The sequence below is a fragment of the Aythya fuligula genome, chromosome 4, assembly GCF_009819795.1.
Source record: "Aythya fuligula isolate bAytFul2 chromosome 4, bAytFul2.pri, whole genome shotgun sequence".
Classification (NCBI taxonomy): domain Eukaryota; kingdom Metazoa; phylum Chordata; class Aves; order Anseriformes; family Anatidae; genus Aythya; species Aythya fuligula.
In genome coordinates this window covers 28,601,214-28,624,477 of record NC_045562.1, presented here as the reverse complement: position 1 = coordinate 28,624,477, position 23,264 = coordinate 28,601,214, and the positions used below count along the sequence as shown (strand labels likewise).

At 36.4% G+C, this 23,264-nt stretch overlaps 1 protein-coding gene across 2 annotated transcripts in view; it reads right to left on the bottom strand.

The window, feature by feature from the left end:
* Positions 1–23,264, bottom strand: part of FSTL5 (follistatin like 5) — a 318,901-nt gene that overhangs the window by 239,327 nt on the left and 56,310 nt on the right. For both annotated transcript variants that reach the window (XM_032187504.1, XM_032187505.1), the window contains exon 3: positions 1,324–1,357. In XM_032187504.1, coding sequence (XP_032043395.1) covers positions 1,324–1,357 — 34 coding nt within the window. The remainder of the gene's footprint in view (positions 1–1,323; positions 1,358–23,264) is intronic.

The following is a 23,264-nucleotide window of genomic DNA, read 5'->3' as shown; positions in this document are numbered from 1 at the left end:
TAAGCCTTTGAAAACTGTTTATTTGGTTAGTTAACTAAACTAACAGCTAATGCATATGGTGAACACTCCTAACCAGCTCACTAGCTTGTTTCTGCTTTTAATTGTTCTTCACTACATAATGACCACACACCTAGCTACAGCGGGGGGGAGAGAAAGGATCTGTATGGGTGACACAACTTTGAAAGCATACATGCCCATAACAAATGTCTGATTTCAGTATCTTTGTAAGTAAAGACTTAAAATTTTACTACCTCTCTAAAATTAAGTATTCAAAAATCTCTCATTTCTGTATCGTCCTTCCTATTAGGTAAATTATATCATCATGAACAATGCAATTATACTGACACAACTCCACACAACCAACAGATTTAGCTTGCCTTTAGATGCCGGTGTATAGCCTTAGTTTGAGGGAGAGCAAGGAAATTGAGATTAATGAGTACTGTGGCTAATAAATAAGTGAATTAAGAACAGCTAACACAGGCGATAAGATTAAACATTGCTTCCTTAGGTAATACAAAAAGATGTAGGTTTGTCACTTAACTCCATCCTCTATAAGTAACCATTAAATGGTATTCTTTCCTCTTCTACGTTCCATCGCTTTTCTTTTCAAAGCACCTACAATAGCCCGCATCTACAGTATTAAGACAACTATCTCTGCCTGTAATGGCAATTTCACCTTTCATTGCTTGCTTAACAAACTTTAAATAAAAAGATTTGGGTGTTCTCTCTCATAAAAGTTTTACACTAGAAAAAAAAGCATGAAATACACTAATTGTGTTTTGGAACTATTTTATTGATACAAGGCTGTTTCTATAACCTGGATATTCTATTTCATATAGTTTTTAACCAGCGGCACAGAATAAGTTATAGTCAAAGTATAAACAATTGTATGCAACAAACATAGATGACAGTACTTTTGCAAGGTATCCTGCTAAGGACATTATTAATTTATGAGTAAATTGTAATCAGATCCAATTACAAATTTTTCTGCATAGCAAGATAAAGTGATTGTATTGATGTTTCATTAAAGTATAATAATATTCTGTAGTCTAGTTCACAAACTTAGTGAGAAGATGCAATTCACCCCATACAGAGTCCAGCAGTCAGTCTTGCTCATCTCAAGCAAAGACTTCAAAAAAAATAGCTTAGATATGTACATTTTATCCTCCTTTCCTGGATATATTTTTGTCATTTCAAATACCAAATACTCAGCAAAAAATCTGTCCGTCTGTCCAGATAAATAAATACATTTTGACCAACAATGAATGTTAGATTTATGATAAATACAAAAATCAACACATTTTGAAAATAATTAGTACTTACCTTTACTTCTTGAGCCCTCCTGATTCTTTTCCTGCTGCAATTAAAAGTAGAAATATGTATTATTTTCAGTATTACTTATCACATAAATCATAGAGACACAGATTCAAAAGAAGCTTAGTCTAGTTCCTCCTCCTTCCTGTTCTGAGATGAAGTCAGTTATGCTGCATAAAGTTTCCTATACCACCTGTTTTTAAAGTCCCCTAGAATTTTTCACAATGATTAAGCACCAGAACATGACTCAGAAGAGGTCATGCGATCTCTGCCAGCTTGTATCTATCTTGGGAGATGTTAAAAATTCAACTGACCAAAACTCTCTACAACGTGATGTTACTTTGAAATTAGATTGGCTTTAATCAACCGGACTAGGTAACCATCAAGGTGACCACCAGCCTAAAGTACGAGACTTCCATGAGACAAGGAGGGAGGACCGATGATCTTGAGGTCTCTTCCAACCTAGAAATTCTGTGATTCTGTGATTCTGTGTGACCAGAACCTTGCAATCCCTGGATCAGAGCTTAACTCTCTTCAAAATTAGGAAGTTTCATCCCAGATGAAACAGACTGAATCTCCTCAACTACAAATAAATTTATCTCCCCCTCTTCCACCTCTTCTCCTATTTTTCCCTGCTTGCTTGCAACCCCATGAACATAGAATATATTTCATCTTTAAAGCAAACCAAAGTAATCATCCCTTGGTTCAGTTGTCTTCCAAGTCTTCTCTTCCCATTTTTTAACGTTTTAAAATGTGTTGTCTAAAGGATTCCAATATTCTAATTTAGACCTTTCTAAAACCAAGGACTTTTTAAATTACATCATCTCTGTAACTGCATCGAAAACATATAACATATACTGACATAATTCAAAATAATTTTTCCCTTCCAAAAAGAGTATGCCATATCTGATTCATAGTCAGCAAGTTTTTCACTATGATCCCCTAAGATCTTCACTACATAACCTACCAATTGTTTCCTACAGCACAGGATGCTCCTACCTGGATGATGCTGTTTTTAATCTTAAAGATATCAACACTACCTCTCAGGCTGACCCACTTGTCTCTAGTTCAGATAAGAATATTTGGCTTACTTCAGTTAATTCTAGCTCTGTTTCCTTACCCTGCAAATGTTTGAATCCCTCCCCTACGAGTGTAAGAAAATAGATTTACCCATCAACCTTAAACATGTTACCAGGATTTTAGTCTCAAAGATGGTGAATATTTATAGAATAAATATGTTAATAAATAATTATTAACATGGCTTTAACCATGCTGAATGTGTTAACTTATTTCCACCGTGCTTTGTTAGCAAAATTGCATCAAAAATAATTAAAAGACATTTGTTTCAAAGTTATTAGCACAAAATAAAAGTTTTAAATGGCTGAAATTTATCATTTTACAATTTTAAATCAAAAATGAGATCTAGGTAAGATTTTGTTCAAAACACACAAGCATGTCCAGCCTCACACTTCCTACAAAAATAGTCTGATATTTTTTCCAAAACATCTAAGCTTTTGTAATTTAATTGCACAACAATTCTTGCAATTGCACAACAAGGTTCTGAATAATGAAGCCCCAGTGTTTCTGAAGGAATTTATTTTTATATGAGCACATATTTATTACACCGTATTTTCCAGTTATATTACTTTTTTCACAACACTTTTTTTACTTAAATATGGAATTAAATTCCACTTGAAAATTAATGGTATATTTAAATAGAAACTTTAAGTTTATACTTATTAAAAGCTCTACTTTTCCCACCTCTAACAGTATGACCATGTCTTGCTGAAGAACTGAAGTTCCTTTCTTAGTATTATTAGTAAAAACTCATCCGTAAGAAACAAAGAAGTAAAATACACATTGAGAAAAACAAGAAACTTTCAAAGACTCAGTAATTTCATTTCCTAAAAGACTCGCTCTGAATACTCTGAAACTACAACCCAAGTTGACAGCTCTTTTGTTCATTTGTTTTGATTTTATTTCAATATTTGACACACATCCTGTTGGTTTCCTGGCAACCAGCAAAGACTTTTTCCTCATTCAACTGGTAACTGCTATCATATCACGTGCTCCTAATCTAATTTAGGAGTATTTTATGTTATGACCGACAAGTTATTTCTTCAGAAATGCTGAAGTTTGTATACCTATTTCATATTTTCCAGTTAACATGAGAAATTTTCTTTAGTAGTGCACCTGCATGTAACTGCACATACTCACTGAACACACTCAAGTCACCTGCACGTGAGAACACAGGTGATGGAAGTGGTTACCTGCATTATAGGAGGAGGTAACATGGCTATAATGAGAAAGTACTGACATTAAATGGTTGCTGAACACTGACAAGAGTAAAGTCTGACAGCCTGGAAACTGTAGGCCTGGGAACTCAGCCTTTGGCCTAGCGACTCAGCTGAGGAACCAGGGCCATCCTTGAAGTGCCGCTGGAACAGAGAACCAGAGGCATCCTGTACGTACCATTGATAAAGACAAAACAAGAAACAAAGGGATATATCACCTGAGACAGTAAAAAGTACGCTGGGAAAGAAGAAGCTGGCCTGAAAAAGTGGTATCAACAGAAGAAGTTTTTGTTTACAAAAATGAATATATCGACCATTATCATCTATTGGCTGTCTTAGGATAAAGACCAACATTAACAGCATTTATACCTGAAGCGATGATGTCCTACACCCTCTTACATCTCAGTGATACAAAAGTCTCCCTCTCTGAGAAATTTCCTGTTTTGCATGTACTCCTTTCTCTCTATTGTGTTGTGTGTGTTTTTTGTTTTTTTTTAATTATTATTATTATTTTATTTTTTTCCTTCTCTCCTCCTTAAACAGGCTGAAGCTTTGCTGGAACATTGGGTTAACTCGCTGATGCTTCAGTGTCAACTCTGCAGTGCTACACACCCCATGAGGCAAATCAACTTTGAAATTAGACTCTGTCCCTTACTTTGGCTCCTTTCAGGGCCCATTTCTAGGGGTGGTCGGTCTCCTCTGAGATTGGTTTTAGACACTGTGAGGTTGGTCTCTATGAGATCAGATTTCACAGCTAGACTCCTGTGACGTTGGAATGGGCTAGACCTCCCTTCTGGGATCAGTCTCATACATTTGGTACCATTGGCTTTATGAATGTGTATATATGCATATAATATGTATAATATAGATAAGTATAACCTACCATATGCATATTTGCTGTTATAGCATCAATAAGTTTGCAATCTGTAAGTATATTCAATGCCATATTATTTTGATAGGTTTGTTGAACCTACAGTACTAATCTATATTTGCTGCTCTATTACTTATTTTTACTACATCTAATTGCCCTCCTACTATTTCTAATCACTGCTACTACTAATTAATGCTATTCCCTCAATATCTATGTCAGATATATTTGCTTCCTGTAATGGCTTGTTAATCTGTACACATGCTTGCCTTATTAATCATAGTATGCTTGCTGGTGCTGATTTGTGGTGATCTGCTGTAAATCAAAATCTTTAGAAATAAAACTTTTGTGTCTTTTGTGTATTATGAAATCCTATGACCTCACTGTTGCTATATGTATATATCCATAGGCCAGGTAACTCCCCCACCTTCAGATCATGACAAGAGTAAACCGAACTTGTTGCAAACCATGATATTCAGTGTAAAAATACACTGAGCTAGTTGTCTCCAATAACATGAAAAAAAAACCTATGTGAACTTACTCAATGCAGCAATCTGTCCCCAAAAATTTCGAACTTCTCTTTTGCACAATAGTTGGTCAAGGAGATGTTATCCATTTTGTGTACTGAAAAGTATCATTCAAATATTTTCTGTTTTAGAAATTCATGTCAGAAAAATGGCATTGGGAACAGGCTAAGTGCAAAACACTTTTACAAGTCTATTTCTATTATAGGATATATTTATTTTAAATATTTGAACAGAAAAAGGAGACATACTTTTCCTATTGCTGCAATTTATGTGGTATCTTTAGCACTCTATAAACTACTAATAACAAAATGAGTGTACTGACTACAATCCAGGCCTAACTGCATTGTTTTATTTAATCAATAGGTCCAAAGATTTGTTGTTATGGCGCACATATCAACTTCTTTGAGTCTTCATTATGCCAAAATTGTACAGATAAATCCAAGGAAAGATGTGAATACCTATAACAACGGAAATGTTTTTTCTGGACTACGTACTCACTTTTCTGAATTGGCAAACCTTAGCCTTTTAATATTTTTTTTCCCCATTTACCAAGCATATTTACCTTTGTCCAACTAATATTAAAACAAACAAACAAACAAACAAAAAAAAAAACACTAATTCTGTGCACTCACATAGCTGTTTAAACTCTGTTAAGGAGATTCAAAATTGATGAAAAGAATAAAGCTGTAATCAATAATACAAAAGTATTTTCTAGTTCACAGGGACATAGAAATGTGTAGCCACAATTAAACTTCACAATGAGGCCATAATATGCATATGACTAAATGTTTTAAGTGTTTTTTCTCTTGTAAATAACATGGCTAACGATGCAATTTTTTGCAACCCAATCTTGCAAATCTAAGTCAAGGGTTGTTTACTTTTTCTTCTGTTTTTTCAAAGCAACAAAGTGTGCCAAAATCTGTATGTATCTGAAAAGTACATTTCCAAAATTCTCCATGACTACATGAAACATATTGCTTAGATTTAAAAAATAAATAAATGAACACAAATGTATTTCTGTCTTTATTAATGATAAAATGTGATGTACTAGATTTTAAAACATGTTCACATATTTGCCTAATGTTTCCTGAACACAGGAAATCCTGAATCCTGTAATGGTATTCCCTGAAAAATATTATATGATTACAGGCTAAATTTCAAAGTAAATCTAAAGTCCTGATTCCTATGTCATTCAGGTTTAGTATTGCTTAACTCCTTTGACTTTTCTTTTTAAACTATAGTCAGCATTTGGTTTAAAAGATCTATCCAATACTTTCTTTTACTGGAAGTACTCTGTTTCACAAAGGAGAATGTTTTCCTTTTCATTTTCCCTCTCTTCAGAGGTCAGAGAGTGAAACTTAGACTTTGCTCTAACAAGCCAGTTTAACTCAGAGGAATCTTATTCCTGTTAAGCAGGCTAGGCAAGTTGGAGCCAAGTTATGTTAGCATTCAGCTATTGCAATTTATAGGCTCAGTGGACACTGTTTAGCCTCACAAAGCTCACTAGTCTTGTTTCCATTTTTCCCATTCTTCTAGTTTGCAACTAAAAAGAATGAGATTTTTCTTTTCCTGATAAAGCTGCAAAACCCATTATGTCTGGTGCTGAGACTACAATAAATAGATTCTGAAGACTTAATCCAAGCACTGATTATTAAATCAGAGTAGATTCACAGGAAAGTGAACTTTAAAATCTTGGTTTCAAAGAGAAACACTAAAAAGGATGAAAAAGACCTTTCTGGAGGAAAGAGTGTAACAAGTTGTGCAAAGCTAGGAGGGGAAAGAAAACATTTTTGGATGAAATTTTAGAATTAAAAAAGATTTTTTTAAAATGAAATATCTTAAGATTTCTTATATAAAAAACAAATATAAAGGAAACAAGGCATTAGCTGCAAATGTCTTTCATTTTCTTTGAAGTCCTAATTTTCTTAATATCATTATTTTCTTTTATTTCAGCTGAAGATTTTGGAGCAGCTTTGCATGGTGTCGTTTTCTCGAAAGACACACATTTTAAGTGTAAGCTACCATTCAATCTACAAAGAAAACCTTTGCTAGCATATCACAGAACAGCCTTGGTGCAATATGCCTTCTGCCAGCAAGACCCTTGGTAGCAGCAAAGCTCATCCAGATGGAAAGAGAAGTCTGTAAGCCTGAAGTTATTTCAAGGTTAACCAGTGATTAGAGTGGGTAGAGCATCTCTGAATTGTGAAATTAACCCTCTGGCTAGGAAAAGCCTGTTACAGTAAGAGCCTTTTCAACTGAAAACAGAGTGAAAAAATATAGAAGAAAAACTTATATTGAAGGTGCATAAAATACAGTTCTCTTTCTTATTAAAAGATACAAGTATATGGATTAATTTATGTAGAAAACCATTAAGAAGCAATGACTTATTTAATAAAATAAATGTTATAAGCACCTATAACTTAGGAAAATAAAGTTCAAATGCTCAGGGGAGCAGGAATTCTTCCTGGCTGAATGGAAAAACATGAGAGAAGTAAGCAAACAATTGGTTATAACAAAACAAATTTTCACTTACATTTGGCCTATACATTAGTGACTACATTATCTACTGCTACAAATCACCTGTAAGCACCAGTAATCATCCAAGGATTTTTTATTTGCTTCAATGTACCGAAATAGTTTTCAACCTAGAAGTCTCAAACAAAATGAATCAAATTCCATGCCTTTGCATCATTTTGTGTTGCATCATATTGTAGCAGTCTAATGAAATGTATCAATGCAGAACATATTAGAACTGTAAAGAAGCCTCAGTTTGTTGGTGTGTCCAACAAACTGAGCTCAATGAAAACTTTTCAAAGCACAGTGGATGAAAGCAGAAAAAATGTCAAATTTTCTGCTGTGTTTGTGAACTAAAAAAGATCACGGATGGCTGGCCCCACAAATTGCTATTCTGGCAAATTATAATTTATAAGCTATTTGCAATATATATCAAGCTAGACTAAAAAAAATAAACAAAAATATCTCCTTTTCAAGTGTTATTTTCTCTTTGTCTCAAAACACAAAATAGCATCAATTTATCTTCAGACATCCTGACATTTTGACAATGTTACTGTTCAGAAATGACATTCTATAAATAATTTTGTAATAATATTGTTTGATTTCAGATAAAGGGTTTTGTATTAGCAAGACAGGAAGTAGAACAGGATAGTCAAAGGGACTCTCAACAAGCAATTCAAGAGAAGGTACACAGATGCTTCTAAAAAAGACCAGAGCTGATCTGTACAGGTAGATAACATTCTAGAACTAACAAAATAGACCAGACCATTGTAGAAACAGTTTTGTAGCCCCATTTAAGTATGCATTATGTTCATTTTGTTTGTTTTTCCCTTTCTGAAAGGAAAAGAGTAGGTATTTACAAACCATAGATGTTGCACGCAGACAGACACCGAATTCCAGTTAATTCTGTGCTCTTACAAATCGAAGTACATGCATGTACTTGTATTGCATCTAGAGCCTCACTCATTTGCCAGCCTGAGTTGTCTGCCTAGAGTGGGCTAGAAGTCTTATTTCTCTTTTGCAAAACTTAGGAGAAGTCCTCTTTTCTCAATTTGCTGTATTTAAAAATTAACTGCTGAATTAATGGAATTCTTACGATAAGCAAAGTGCTAATTAGTCTGAAGCATATACTACATCGTCCTAGTAATGCGACAAAATTAAAATATTTAATAAACATAAACCACTAATTACAGAAACTGATGAAAAGGGGAATGCAAACTTATTTGCTTGATTAACATTTTATAATGAAAATTTATCATTAGTCACATTACAAAATGTACTTAAAATGCAGAAAAATGATAATTAATGATCATTCTGCAGTTGGGGATACTTTGCTAATATATATTAACTTTAAAGAAAAAAGCATTAAAGGAACAATTACTGTTACATATAATATTTCAGTGAGAGATATTACCAAGATAATACATTTTACTGTGCTGTTAAAACATGTACAAGCCAAGATAGTAGAACACCTACATATTAGCTTATATGAATACAATGGGTTATGAAATTCAAATTATAATGCACAGAAACTATTTATTTATGGATGAAATCATAGCTTCTGGTCACAGGAAGCAGAGAGCATGTGCGCACAAAGCACAATTTGGTAAAGTATTCTCAGAACCAATTTGATCAATGACATGCTGAGCATTTCACAGAATCACAGAATCACAGAATTTCTAGGTTGGAAGAGACCTCAAGATCACCTAGTCCAACCTCTGACCTAACGCTAACAGTCCCCACTAAACCATATCCCTAAGCTCTACATCTAAACGTCTTTTAAAGACTTCCAGGGGTGATGACTCCACCACTTCCCTGGGCAGCCTGTTCCAGTGTCCAACAACTCTTTTGGTAAAGAAGTTCTTCCTAACATCTAACCTAAAACTCCCCTGGCTCAACTTAAGCCCATTCCCCTCGTCCTGTCACCAGGCACGTGGGAGAACAAACCAACCCCCACCTCACTACAGCCTCTTTAAGGTATCTGTAGAGAGCAATAAGGTCGCCCCTGAGCCTCCTCTTCTCCAGGCTGAACAAGCCCAGCTCCCTCAGCCGCTCCTCGTAGGACTTGTTCTCCTGGCCCCTCACCAGCTTTGTCGCCCTTCTCTGCACCCGCTCAAGCACCTCGATGTCCTTCTTGTAGCGAGGGGCCCAAAACTGAACACAGTACTTGAGATGCGGCCTCACCAGAGCCGAGTACAGGGGGACGATCACCTCCCTAGCCCTGCTGGTCACACTGTTCCTGATACAAGCCAGGATGCCGTTGGCCTTCTTGGCCACCTGAGCACACTGCTGGCTCATATTCAGCCGACTATCCACCAATACTCCCAGGTCCTTCTCTGCCAGGCAGCTCTCCAACGACTCATTTCCCAGCCTGTAGCTCTGCTTGGGGTTATTGTGCCCCAGGTGCAGGACCCAGCACTTGGCCTTGTTGAACTTCATGCAGTTGACCTCAGCCCATCGGTGCAGCCTATCCAGATCCTCCTGCAGAACTTTCCTACCCTCGAGCAGATCGACACACGCTCATAGCTTGGTGTCATCTGCAAACTTACTGAGGGTGCACTCAATGCCCTCGTCCAGATCACTGATGAAGATATTAAAGAGGACCAGCCCCAGCACCAAGCCCTGGGGAACGCCACTAGTGACTGGCCTCCAACTGGACTTGACTCCATTCACCACGACTCTTTGGGCCCGGCTACCCAGCCAGTTTCTAACCCATTTGTCTTTCAAAAAAAAAATTCACAAGATCAGACTTTATCACATACTCTCAGCAACTGCAGTACAATTGCAATTTGATTTCAAAACACATGCAAAGTAGCAACAACATTTGCATTTGTAAAGCTCTTCTGTCAAGTAGCAATAAACAAGGCCTTGCTTCAATCTAGTACAGTAAGAATGAGCAAAACGTGACCCATTTTGCTACTGCTCTTGTCAGAACATGACTTATCACAGAAAGTGTGGTAGTTTAATGTTTGGATTGTTGTGCTGGTATTCTGCATGCACAGCTCAATCCTGTTAGACATTGCTACCGTTTATGGAAGTAAATTCTGGGAAAATATTATGTTGTAGATTGTTCTTGGATCAGTAAACACATCACATGATTGTACAATTGCATGAAGGACACAAGATACAGAGAGAGTTGACTAGGTGGAAATAAGGAAAAAGAGCTCTTGAAGTTTACACAGTTAGTGACATGCCCAGGATTAGTTATCACTGAATATCAAGAGTCTTATAGTAACTCTTAGAGGCCTATGGAGAACATTTGGTGAAGTCTTGAGTCATGAACCCCTAATAAAAGGGACACAACAGTATTTGAGTAGCCTAGATACTGAAGTGATGAAGTGCAAGATTTGTTTCATTAAAAAAAAAAAAAAAAAAAAAAAAAAAAAAACAGATCAGGGTTGGGCAAATCTGTGAAATCTGATTTGTTTCTTGATTGGCAGATTTCGATCCCTGATTAATATGAAGAATAGGTCTACAACACAGCAGTCCCAGGAAGAAGCTGTTCTTTGCATGCAGCAAATTTCAACCCTTTAAAACAAAGGGGTAGCTGAGAAGAAATAAAGGCGTGCAAAAGTTCCAAATAATCTTGTCCCTGCTTATATGTTTGTAAAGGAAACTCTCGCAAGATCATGCTTCAGCAAAGCATACGCTTCATTCTGTCCACAGAAGCCCTGCACAAAGGCTGATCCACAGTTTTTCTATTTAGGCATGTCTGACTGTACATTAAAGCAAAGCTCCTAGATGTCTTGGTAATGCATATACTAGCCTTGGATCCTTGAAGACAGAGTAAACAAAACCTTGGTCCTTGAGATGGAACAATTGCTTCAGGCTGAAGTCACAGTCTTAAGCTTAATGTTCTTCAGCAACATTCATTAGCAACTGAATTGAAATACATGTAACTTCATGTTTATGTCACAGTAACATTGTATAAACCAAAAAGATTTGTGGAAAACTAATTACATTCTACGTAATACTTTAAAAAAAAAAAAAAAAAAAAAAAAAAAGCAGAGAAACATAGAAGCATTTTAAAAGCAAAGATTCTTCAGGTGAGCTTACATACGAAAGACCGATGATGACATTTCCTAAAATTGCTGCTTGGTATAGAAAGACCTGCATGCAGCAGGCTGCAAAGAGCTCCCAAGAGCTAGGAGTTATAGTTAGGCCTATACACCCCAATGACTACTGTAGTTGAAAAGATAAAGTAAAAATCAAAACTACTTCTCATCTTTAAATTCAAGACTCTCATTTAACTAAATCGTTACTTTTTAGTTGGATTCTGAAGTGCTTTTTTATTATCGTTTTACTTCTGATAAAAGATCTTGTCCAAGAGTCATCTTAAGGATACTGTGGGCCCAATAAAACAGTAGGCAATGGCCAAATAGTCTTTCTTCCACTTTACTGATGCAGAAAATGGCCTGTTTTCAAAAGTGTGTGTTATTTTAATTGGGAAAAAAAAATAAAATCTAAAAAGAATCTTCATGTTGATATAATGGATCAATTCTTCCATGGGCTGTTCCCCTTCTATACTCACACTGCTTTCATTAGAAGAGTTGTCCAAAACCAACCGGCCACAGCTCTGAGCCAAATAGGAAAAAAGTTCAAATGAACATGTATACAAGCTTGCTCTGGGTAAATTTTTTAGGCAGCTCATTTTTACAGAAATACAATGTAACTGTAATTTCTGGTTCTAGTATTATGACTTTATACCTCATTTTTTGATGGCAGACCAAATCCAAATTAAATTCATAGGCAGTTTCATGGAACATGGGAGAAAAAAAAAAAAAAAAAACTTCTACTAATTTTAGATGTAGTGTTTTTCTTTTTATACTGCTTTAATCACTAAAATACTTAATGCATGGTTGAAGTAGTGAAGAGGCATATCGCATTGAAACTTACTGAATACTATTACAACCAAAATGGCTTCAGTACAGAGGAATATATAAACCAATTTGTCTCATCAAATGCAGGCTACGACTTTCATGTAAGTAGGAAGTGCTATGCATGCTACATAAATGATGGTTGTATAACAGTAGATTACTGTTTTTGTGCTTATTTTTGCATTAAACTTTAAATGCTCCAATAATCAATGTACAATTATGCTGAATTCAATTATACAGATTCTGTGTAATTGTACAATTATGCAGAATTCTGTGATTCTGTAATCAATGTACAGTTATGCTGGCCATACATGGCAACGTAAGACTTTCTTTCAACCCACCAAGAAGGAAATGAGATAATGCAGGAGAAGTTGATAAGGTGCCATAGATGAATATTACAGAATCACAGAAGAGTTGAGATTTAAAGGGACCACTAGAGGAGGGTCCAACTTTCCTGCTCAGTCACAGACACCTACAGCAGGTTGCTCAGGACCATGTCCTGGCAGACAAAAGATGGCTTTTGAAGATCTCCAAGGGCAGAGACTTCACAACCTCTCCATGCAACCCATTCCCATGCTCCATCATCCACACAGAAAATAAGTGTTTTCTGGCATTTGAACAGAACCTCTTGTGGTCCAGTTTGTTTCCATTGCCTCATGTCTTATCACTGGGCAATGCTTCTGATATAAAAGAGGACTCAGTCCTCTTTGCACCTTCCCTTGAGGCATTTATAGGCAGCAATAAGATCTCACCTGAGCCTCCACTTCTCCAGATTGAACAGTTCCAGTTATTTCAGCCTCTCCTCATAGAAGAGGTGCTGCATTCCCTTACCTTTGTGACCCTATATATATTTATATCATAGAACATGAGAAGAAAAAAGAAGTTCTACTATATATATATATATATACACACACAAACACACTTTCTTTATGTAAGCTAATAATATTCAGTATATATATTTTGTTTCAGTATTATCTGAGGACACTCCAGATTTGAGTAGACAAAAAGAAGGAAGAGAGATCTCCAAGAATCAGTGTTTTAGTATACTGAATTATCACCAGAAACTCTAAGGGACAGGATGGGTATTCTATTATCTTCCCCCATATTCTGAGCTCTTAAAACTCCAGGTACTACCATAATTACTGAAAAGTATTATATTTCCTTACAATATAGTGTTATTTTTCTCCAAAAATAAAAATAAAAATCTGCAGATGGGCTTTAGCTGCACAATTCCCACTGACATTAATGGGAGTAATTTGCCTAAAACCCCTATTCATTTTTTAAAATTTCAGAGATGGTTTTTAAGTGTAATTTTCTAAAGTGTAATTTTCTAAAAAACACATAATGTGTTGTTGCATTTTATTATTCAGTCTGTCTGAGGTTCATTCTGATCTTATCTTTCCTCTTCTCAGAATTTTCTCTAGATAAAAGAAAATCTGCAGGAAGAACGACAATTAGAGAGTATAGACATGTCAGCATCAACATCAATTACCTTCTTGCAATCCAGGAATGCAAGTAATATTTAGTCTGTGTGAGGATATAATTATGGGTAAAACTGTACTACATCTACTAGTATTGATTAAAACCAATGTGCTGAGGATTTTCTAGAAATAATAATATGTTGTTTCTACCATTCATCTTAGAAGGACAGATAAGGTAGCGTTACAAAGGAAAAAAGAAGTTCATGATACGAATATTAATCAGCTGCATCTGCCCTTTTGTAAAGTATTCAACTATATATTTTAGGAACACATTCATTCTACCAGAGATTTGATGAAAGGTTGTTAAAAATGGGTACTTTATTACCCATGTAAGAAACTAGAACATAGAATTTTTTCTTTTTATTATTGAATCTTATTATTGAAAATTCAAGATTAGCTCAGTATATGATTGTTGCATTTCAACTATTTTTTTAAAAATGAAATATAAAGTAGAGCTATATATGCTACAATAATAGCAACAATTCATTACTCTCCCCCTACCATGAAGTAGGCAATGTATTGTAAAGCTATAGTTATGTTCTCTCAGAGTCAGTGTTGATAGGAAGTAACTTTGAAAATATGTATATATACACACGCATATGCAGAGAGCTGCAATAACTATTCAGAAAACATCTTAAATTCTAATCTAGCTGATGTGTATTTTTAATTATATTTCCTTTTTTATTAAAAAAGTAATAAATCTTCCCTGTGCCCAACTTATTACTGATACTAGTAGACACAGCTAAAATAGTTTTGTTTTTTTTTTTAATAATAGACTACAAGTAAACTGTTTTACAAAGATTTCCTTGTATCAATTCAAAATTTCTGTCAGTTTCTCAGTCTGTTCATTATGCTCAATTTTAGTGACTTCTTAATAGCAGATGTTGTATTTCTAAGTTTTGCACACAAAATCTGCCAAGCTGCCAGTTCCATGGTTGAACTTGTAATCCTTCCTGGTAACTTCCATATTGGCTACTAGCTTCTTTCCTAGTTTCTGAGAGGTTGCATTTAGTTAATCTAAATAGAGGAGACTCATTAACTCTAAATAGGTAGATTATCAAAATTATTACATGGAGATATGATGTACTCATGGAGAAATGAGTACCAAACAAAAGACTTCCATTGTATCCTATCTACTAAAGTATATATCAGGAAGCAGTACTTGGAGAGAGGACAGATGCATTCGAGCGATAAATCTGTTCTTTGGTTTGTTATTAACAATGAACCATCAAGAGAAATGATTTGAAAATATTAAGGCATGGAATGTGTTTGAAGACTTGGTAATTTTTATTTCTTTATTTTTTAATGGCATGCCTTATTCACGTTTCAGTTATAGCATGAAGGAAATTATATAGAGATAAATGGGAGAACTGCACAAGGAAAACTAAACTAGTTAATGCAGTGGTTTCTCAGACCTTTAAAATAAATCTAAAAAAATCAATTGCAATGGGATTGGTCTTTCACAAGTTTTAGGTACAGTTTGCTGTACTACAGTAATTAAAGTAATACACTTCAAAGTTCTTGTTTATTCAGTAGAATTTTATCATGTAAAAAGCAATGGTGAAAATCAAATGATTTAATATGTAAATAATGTTAGATAAACCAACAAAATTGAATATATTCTGTTAAAATAATGCAGTATTAGTTATGTATTACTTGCATTGATGTATGAGTACAACATCTAGAAAAGAATAATAGAAATTAATAGCATTTCCATGAACTACTCTAGAGAATGGAAGATTGTGCTGATGCCTCAGAAAAGTGGTAGGCCATATTTCTCCTTCAAAATTACACTTTAATTTATAGGTTGTTCATTAGAGGTTACAAACCCATAATTATAGGTTATGCATTAAACTGATAATTTTGTTTTGGTTTGTTTTCATGGGAAGAGGTGAAGTATAAGGAATAAGCTTGTTAAATTTTTATCATTTTAAATTAGCTTTTTTTTTTTTTTTTTTACTATGTCCTTAGAAGGAAAGTTCAAGTGCAAAAAAAGTTTTTTGATAGAATTAACAATGAACGTTAAACAGATGTGAGTGATATCATGTGATGGTTAAAGAAATAGTTAATGCTGCTATACTTAATTTGGAAAATATGAACAGTCTGTACTGATATTTAACAAGCTACATTAAATGCAAACTTCGAAATACTGAAGAGCTAAAGAGACAGTTCAAGTGAAACAATTATCACTTGCTCATTTCCTGGGTCACTTTCAACAAGGTCAAATAGTAACCTTCTTTAATTATTAAAGTTTGTAAGATCTTTGTTTTAAATGTTGTATTTAAGGCTTTAACCTTCCATGTTCTTAAAAGTATCTAAGCATAGCCACATCAATGCATAACAATCGAAGTAGGCATAATTAAGACATCTTTTAATTAAGGTCTCCATTTTCTTCGTGTGTCAGGCCTGAATAGAGCTACAAAAAACATTCAAATTTTTAATGGGCATGTTAACATTTGTCCTCGTTATTTGAAAGCCAAATAAAACCACTGTGGAATTTGTTAGTTTTTAATGAAAATCAAATCTGAAACTGAAAAATATCAAATTCTCCTATTTTTTGGTTGAAAGAAATTGAGCATAGTGATGGATGTAGTACTCACCCGATAACAGTTATCATGGAAGAAGTTTTGAGAAACAAATAGAATGCCCTGAGCTTGGACTACTTAACTGATCCCAACAGTAAATAAAAAAAGGAAAAAGAAAAAAAAAAAAGGTAAAAATAACACGTTATGCATATAGTAATCTAGACAGAATTGGAAACATCCCAGTGTAAGCACGGCCTACTTGAGCAACAGTAATCTGCAGGGTAAGAGGACAGAAGCTTATAAGATATTTTTTAATTACAGAATCACAGAATCACAGAATTTCTAGGTTGGAAGAGACCTCAAGATCACCTAGTCCAACCTCTGACCTAACGCTAACAGTCCCCACTAAACCATATCCCTAAGCTCTACATCTAAACGTCTTTTGAAGACTTCCAGGGATGGTGACTCCACCACTTCCCTGGGCAGCCTGTTCCAGTGTCCAACAACTCTTTTGGTAAAGAAGTTCTTCCTAACATCTAACCTAAAACTCCCCTGGCTCAACTTAAGCCCATTCCCCCTCGTCCTGTCACCAGGCACGTGGGAGAACAAACCAACCCCCACCTCACTACAGCCTCCTTTAAGGTATCTGTAGAGAGCAATAAGGTCGCCCCTGAGCCTCCTCTTCTCCAGGCTGAACAAGCCCAGCTCCCTCAGCCGCTCCTCGTAGGACTTGTTCTCCTGGCCCCTCACCAGCTTTGTCGCCCTTCTCTGCACCCGCTCAAGCACCTCCATGTCCTTCTTGTAGCGAGGGGCCCAAAACTGAACACAGTACTTGAGATGCGGCCTCACCAGAGCCGAGTACAGGGGGACGATCACCTCCCTAGCCCTGCTGGTCACACTGTTCCTGATACAAGCCAGGATGCCGTTGGCCTTCTTGGCCACCTGAGCACACTGCTGGCTCATATTCAGCCGACTATCCACCAATACTCCCAGGTCCTTCTCTGCCAGGCAGCTTTCCAACAACTCATCTCCCAGCCTGTAGCTCTGCTTGGGGTTATTGCGCCCCAGGTGCAGGACCTGGCACTTGGCCTTGTTGAACTTCATGCAGTTGACCTCAGTCCATTGGTGCAGCCTATCCAGATCCTCCTGCAGAACTTTCCTACCCTCAAGCAGATCGACACACGCTCATAGCTTGGTGTCATCTGCAAACTTACTGAGGGTGCACTCAATGCCCTCGTCCAGATCATCGATGAAGATATTAAAGAGGACTGGCCCCAGCACCGAGCCCTGGGGGACGCCACTAGTGACTGGCCTCCAACTGGACTTGGCTCCATTCACCACGACTCTTTGGGCCCGGCTATCCAGCCAGTTTCTAACCCAACGAAGCGTGCGCCAGTCCAAGCCAAGAGCAGCCAGTTTCTTGAGGAGAATGCTGTGGGAAACGGTGTCAAAAGCCTTGCTGAAGTCAAGGTAGACCACATCCACAGCCTTTCCCTCATCCACCCAGCGCGTCACTTTGACATAGAAGGAGATCAGGTTCGTCAAGCAGGACCTGCCTTTCATAAACCCATGCTGACTGGGCCCGATCGCCTGCTTGCCCTGCAAGTGCTGCGTGATGACTCTCAGGAGGATCTGCTCCATGAGCTTCCCTGGCACTGAGGTCAAACTGACAGGCCTGTAGTTTCCCGGGTCTGCCCTCCGGCCCTTCTTGTAGATGGGCGTCACGTTTGCTAGCCGCCAGTCAACTGGGACCTCCCCCGATCGCCAGGACTGCTGATAAATGATGGACAGTGGCTTGGCCAGCTCCTCTGCCAGTTCTCTCAGTACCCTTGGGTGGATCCCATCCGGCCCCATCGACTTGTGCACATCTAAGTGCCGTAGCAGGTCACTAACCAGTTCTTCATGGATAGTGAGGGCCACATCCTGCTCCCCATCCCCTTCCACCAGCTCAGGGTACTGAGTATCCAGAGAACAACTGGTATTGCCGCTAAAGACTGAGGCAAAGAAGGCATTGAGCACCTCCGCCTTTTCCTCATCTCTTGTAACTAAGTTTCCCCCTGCATCCAGTAAAGGATGGAGATTCTTCTTAGTCCTCATTTTTGTGTTGATGTATTTATAGAAACGTTTTTTGTTATCTTTAACGGCAGTAGCCAGATTGAGCTCCAGATGAGCTTTGGCCTTCCTAATTTTGTCCCTGCACAGCCTCGCTACATCCTTATAGTCCTCCCTAGTGGCCTGCCCACTTTTCCAAAGATTATAAACCCTCTTTTTTCTCCTAAGATCAAGCCACAATTCTCTGTTGAGCCAGGCTGGTCTTCGTCCCCGCCAGCTCGTCTTTGGGCACGTGGGGACAGACCGTTCCTGCGCCATTAAGACTTCCCTCTTGAAGAGCGCTCAGCCTTCCTGGACCCCTCTGCCCTTCAGAACCGCCTCTCAAGGGACTCCACCAACTAGTGTCCTGAGCAGCTCAAAGTCAGCCCTCCGAAAGTCCAATACAGCGGTTTTACTGGTCCCCTTTCTGGCCTCGCCAAGAATAGTGAACTCCACCATTTCGTGGTCACTCTGCCCATGACAGCTCCCGACAATCACATCCGCCACCAGTCCTTCTCTGTTTGTGAAGAGAAGGTCTAGCGGGGCACCACCCCTGGTAGGTTCACTAACCAGCTGCGTCAGGAAGCTATCTTCCACGCTCTCCAGAAACCTCCTAGACTGCTTTCTTGGGCTGTGTTGTGCTTCCAGGATATATCTGGGAAGTTGAAGTCCCCCACAAGAACAAGCACTGACGATTTCACAACTTTTGTCAGCTGCCTGTAGAACTCCTCATCAGTCTCCTCATCCTGGTTTGGCGGTCTATAGCAGACCCCGACCAGGACACTAGCCTTGTTGTCCCTGCCGATCCTAACCCAAAGGGACTCGACCTTGTCATTCCCAGCCTCGAGTTCTACAACCTCGAAAGACTCTCTAATATAGAGAGCCACACCACCACCCCTTCTGTGCTGCCTGTCCCTTCTGAAGAGAAATTGATACTTTGGTTTGTGAAAAAAATGGAGCTAAGTCACAGCCTGAGTTTTGCAGATACAAAAATCCCAAGGGAAAAACTGTTGAAGAAAACTGAATCAAATAAACCTAATATATCTAAACATATACTTGTTTCTTCCTGTGGTTCCTTTGCAAAGCCTTCAAATGAAAAATTTAAAGCCAATCTGGAAAATAAATAATGAAGAATTATCTTACATATTGTAATAAGAAATACTTTTACTGCAAGATAATACAAGACATATTTCATGTAAAGTGCAGATAGATTGCTTAACTTGAATTTCTTGGTAGCATGAGATCAGAACAACTCATACAGAAAAAAAAAAAGTTATAATTTCATCAGCTACGGGTTTTATCCAAAATATAGCAGATTTGTGCTCAAGCTGCACATATATTCTCAGTAATTTTTTTACAGTTCAAGACCACTATGACGGTTAAACTGATCAGAGTTTGATCTGAATATATAATTAGGGGAAAATGGTTTTCTGTGGGGATTTATTATTGCATCTCTAATGTGAAATGACTTGTAAAAAAATACAAATTTGTGAACCATATTTTTAGCAAGGATAGCATGTAAAATAATTATAATGGTATAAGGTTATAAGATAATGGTTAATGATATAAGAATTAATGTTAAATAGTATGCATCCATAAATAAGTTGGCTTTTTATATTCATCTTTGCAAGCAAATGACTAAAAATTGCAAAGTTTCATATACCATTTTGATATGACAAGAAACTGATCATGCAGTGTAATGTATATCTACCTTGAATTTTTCGGAATACTGGATGCTACTAGAAAAAGGCACAAAAAAGGAAAGTCTCTAGAGTCTGAAACTAGATACATTTGATGGAAAAAGAAAGATCTTCACAAGAAAGTAAAATATGCTCTTAAAGAATGCATCGCTGTATTTTGTTATGTCACTGATTAATCTTCTGAGCATACAGGCCCTCTCCTCTGTCTCCATTCTTACAATAAAATACTCTCGAGCCAGAACCCTGAAAATCACTCTTTCATGAGATCTTATTAAACCTTTCTATTTCACAGAAATTATTCTTTCCTCAATTCCACTTTTGTTCTCTGCATTGATTCAGTAGTCCTGAATCAATATCACTACATGAAGAAGCTATTTTCTGGTACTCCGGAATTCTCCACCTCATCATTACTTACACTTGGCCTAATACAGCCATAGTCTTGTTTACCACTTGATCACAAGTGATTTCTGCCACCTATGGAGGCAGAGTAAGAGAAAATTAGGGTGGAACTGGATTCATTATCCCTAATAGTGTCAGACACTTGCAACAAACATGCTCTAACTTTAATTATGAAGTGGAATCTTAGAACTGTGAAGTTATTATTCAGATCAGGTTCTTATGCTGTTAATAATAGAGCAGAAATTCTAATAATAGAGTTTAAGGGAAACTCTATTATAAACCCAAAGTGTTTTCAAAGACAACCAGAGAAGTATTGCAGAGTTTCTAACAATCTGATTGTCATTTCTCTGGATTGCTTCACAACACATCTCACATTAAATGATACAGAGTCCTACTGCTAGTAGGACTTAACAACAACAAAAAATGCAAGATGCAACATGATAAAAGATTTCTGTAGAATATTAAAAATATTACAATTGTTACAGAAATTTGGATTAGGGCAAAAGGACAACTAATATTCTAAATGAATCAAAGACAAAAGAAACATTTAAGAAATAGTCATGAAGTTTCAAGAGCTGAGATAATATTTGTATTTGCTAAAAATGCAAGAAAAAGACTCACAACAAAATCCAAGCATTTCCAGTTTCCAAATTAAGTTAAAATAGTTACTGTCTGGAGTAAATGATTATCTCAAGGCTTTTGTTTATTTTGTTTTCAAAGGATGAAACACATCCATAAATGAAAATAAACTTTAAAAAATATTTTTTTCAAAAAATAATGAAGACAATTTAACCTGTGAAGAAAAAAGTGCTAAAGCCAGTGAGACACATTCCTAGCATTGAAATTTGATATTTTTTTTCTGAACTTATTTTTCTGTCACATGAAGTAAAAGAATGAAAGTCTTAGGGATGTTTAAGGACATAGATATTGAAAAGATAGGCAGATGTATAGCCAACTTAGATGTACTTAGTCTGGAGCCAGTTTAAAAGGTGTTATTTTACATGATTCTTAAGAACAGGTGATTCTTAATTTAGAATATATCACCTTATATTATAGATGCATAGTATACTACTGTTTAAAACAATGTTTAAAATGTGTAATTCCTCTCATTTAAAAACAGAATTTACCTAGCTAATTAGAATCAGAGAAGTGAAAACGAACCATAAACTAAGTGGACAATTACTTAATTTAAAAAATAAGTCAGTGTTTTACATCCCATTTCGTCAGCAAACCACTAAAGCTGATTGCACTTGTCACTACTATATGCCATGTTCATTTAATATTTTTATATTGATTTTGCATATTATTTTTCACATTATAACCACTGTATCCTGCGGGGCATGACTTTCACTTTAATGAACTATGATGAAAAAGGTTAATAAAGATAACAGCTTACACGTATCATCATCTTCTAGGTTATGAAATTAGTTATTAAATCCTTGGGAAAAATGACTGAGAAGAAGAAGTGGAAAAGAATAAAATAAAGTTTGGCTGACAGAAAAAATGTTAAGAGGTTGAATTATATATATTGCAGTCTTGAGGACCTGAAGAATCAGAGTCAGCAAGGAAGGTGTCGAAAAGAGCTGGACTTCATAAATCTCTGTAGGTATATCCACGTCAAGTATCTGGCCTCTTGGATCTTAGAAATACAAGCAGCAAAAAGTTGAACAGGAGGCAAGCATCTCAAATTTTACATACAAAAAATCTTGTGTTTTGTTTTGCTGTGGTGGAAATTTGTGATTTGACATTGTAATATAATATGAAAAATATATAATCAACAAGAATCTGAAATTGTAGCTGTTGACAGCATGATAAAGATAGTGTATAACACTGTTGTCTATTTAGTGGCTAATCAGAAATCCTTTTCCTAGATAACAATGTGTCCAAGTTGAATACTGTAATGTAAAGGGTAATTACATCACCCCCATGTACCATTACTTTATATTTCATTCTTCGCTTCCAAGTTGACACATTAAATTAAAAAGGCGATGTTAATTAAAAGCTAGATGATACATGTGTATCTCATCATCCCTTAAAATAATTGGGTGAGATTAATCATTTCCACAGTGGTGATTTTCAGTATCAGGAACACAAAAGAGAAGTACAGCAAGAGTACAACGGTAAAAACCTTTTCTCCCTTGACCTAACCCCATAGACTTCTTGACTAAAAGTTTACAGCTAGATGTTGCTATTGAGTTAGCAATGGAAGGAATCATCAGCTAGAAAAAAAGAATTTCACACTTGCATTAATTCTAGGCTTTGACATCCCTTTCTTCCCCCACAGGGATAGACTATTTAGAAGAAGGAATGTAGAAAACATTTTAGAGAGATTTTATAGGCAATCTTCCTATGACTTTTTAAAAACATATTTTGAGTATGTAGTGAGAGGTAGAAAAAATGTTCAATCAACTTATTAATATACCATGATTGTAATGAGATTTTTTTTCTTAAATAGTCATGCCTTCTAAATGCTAGTGCCCACAGGAAAAAGTAGATTAGAATGCAAGATATATTAAATCCTGAGAAAAGCAAAATTAAAAACAAACAAACAAACAAAAAGTTCCTTAAGACTTCTAACTGTGGTTACATAAATAATTGGGGAGTAGGGGGAGCAAGTCCTGTTACTTAGATTAAATCCTGGAATTTGCATAGGATGTAGATAGTACATTCAGGG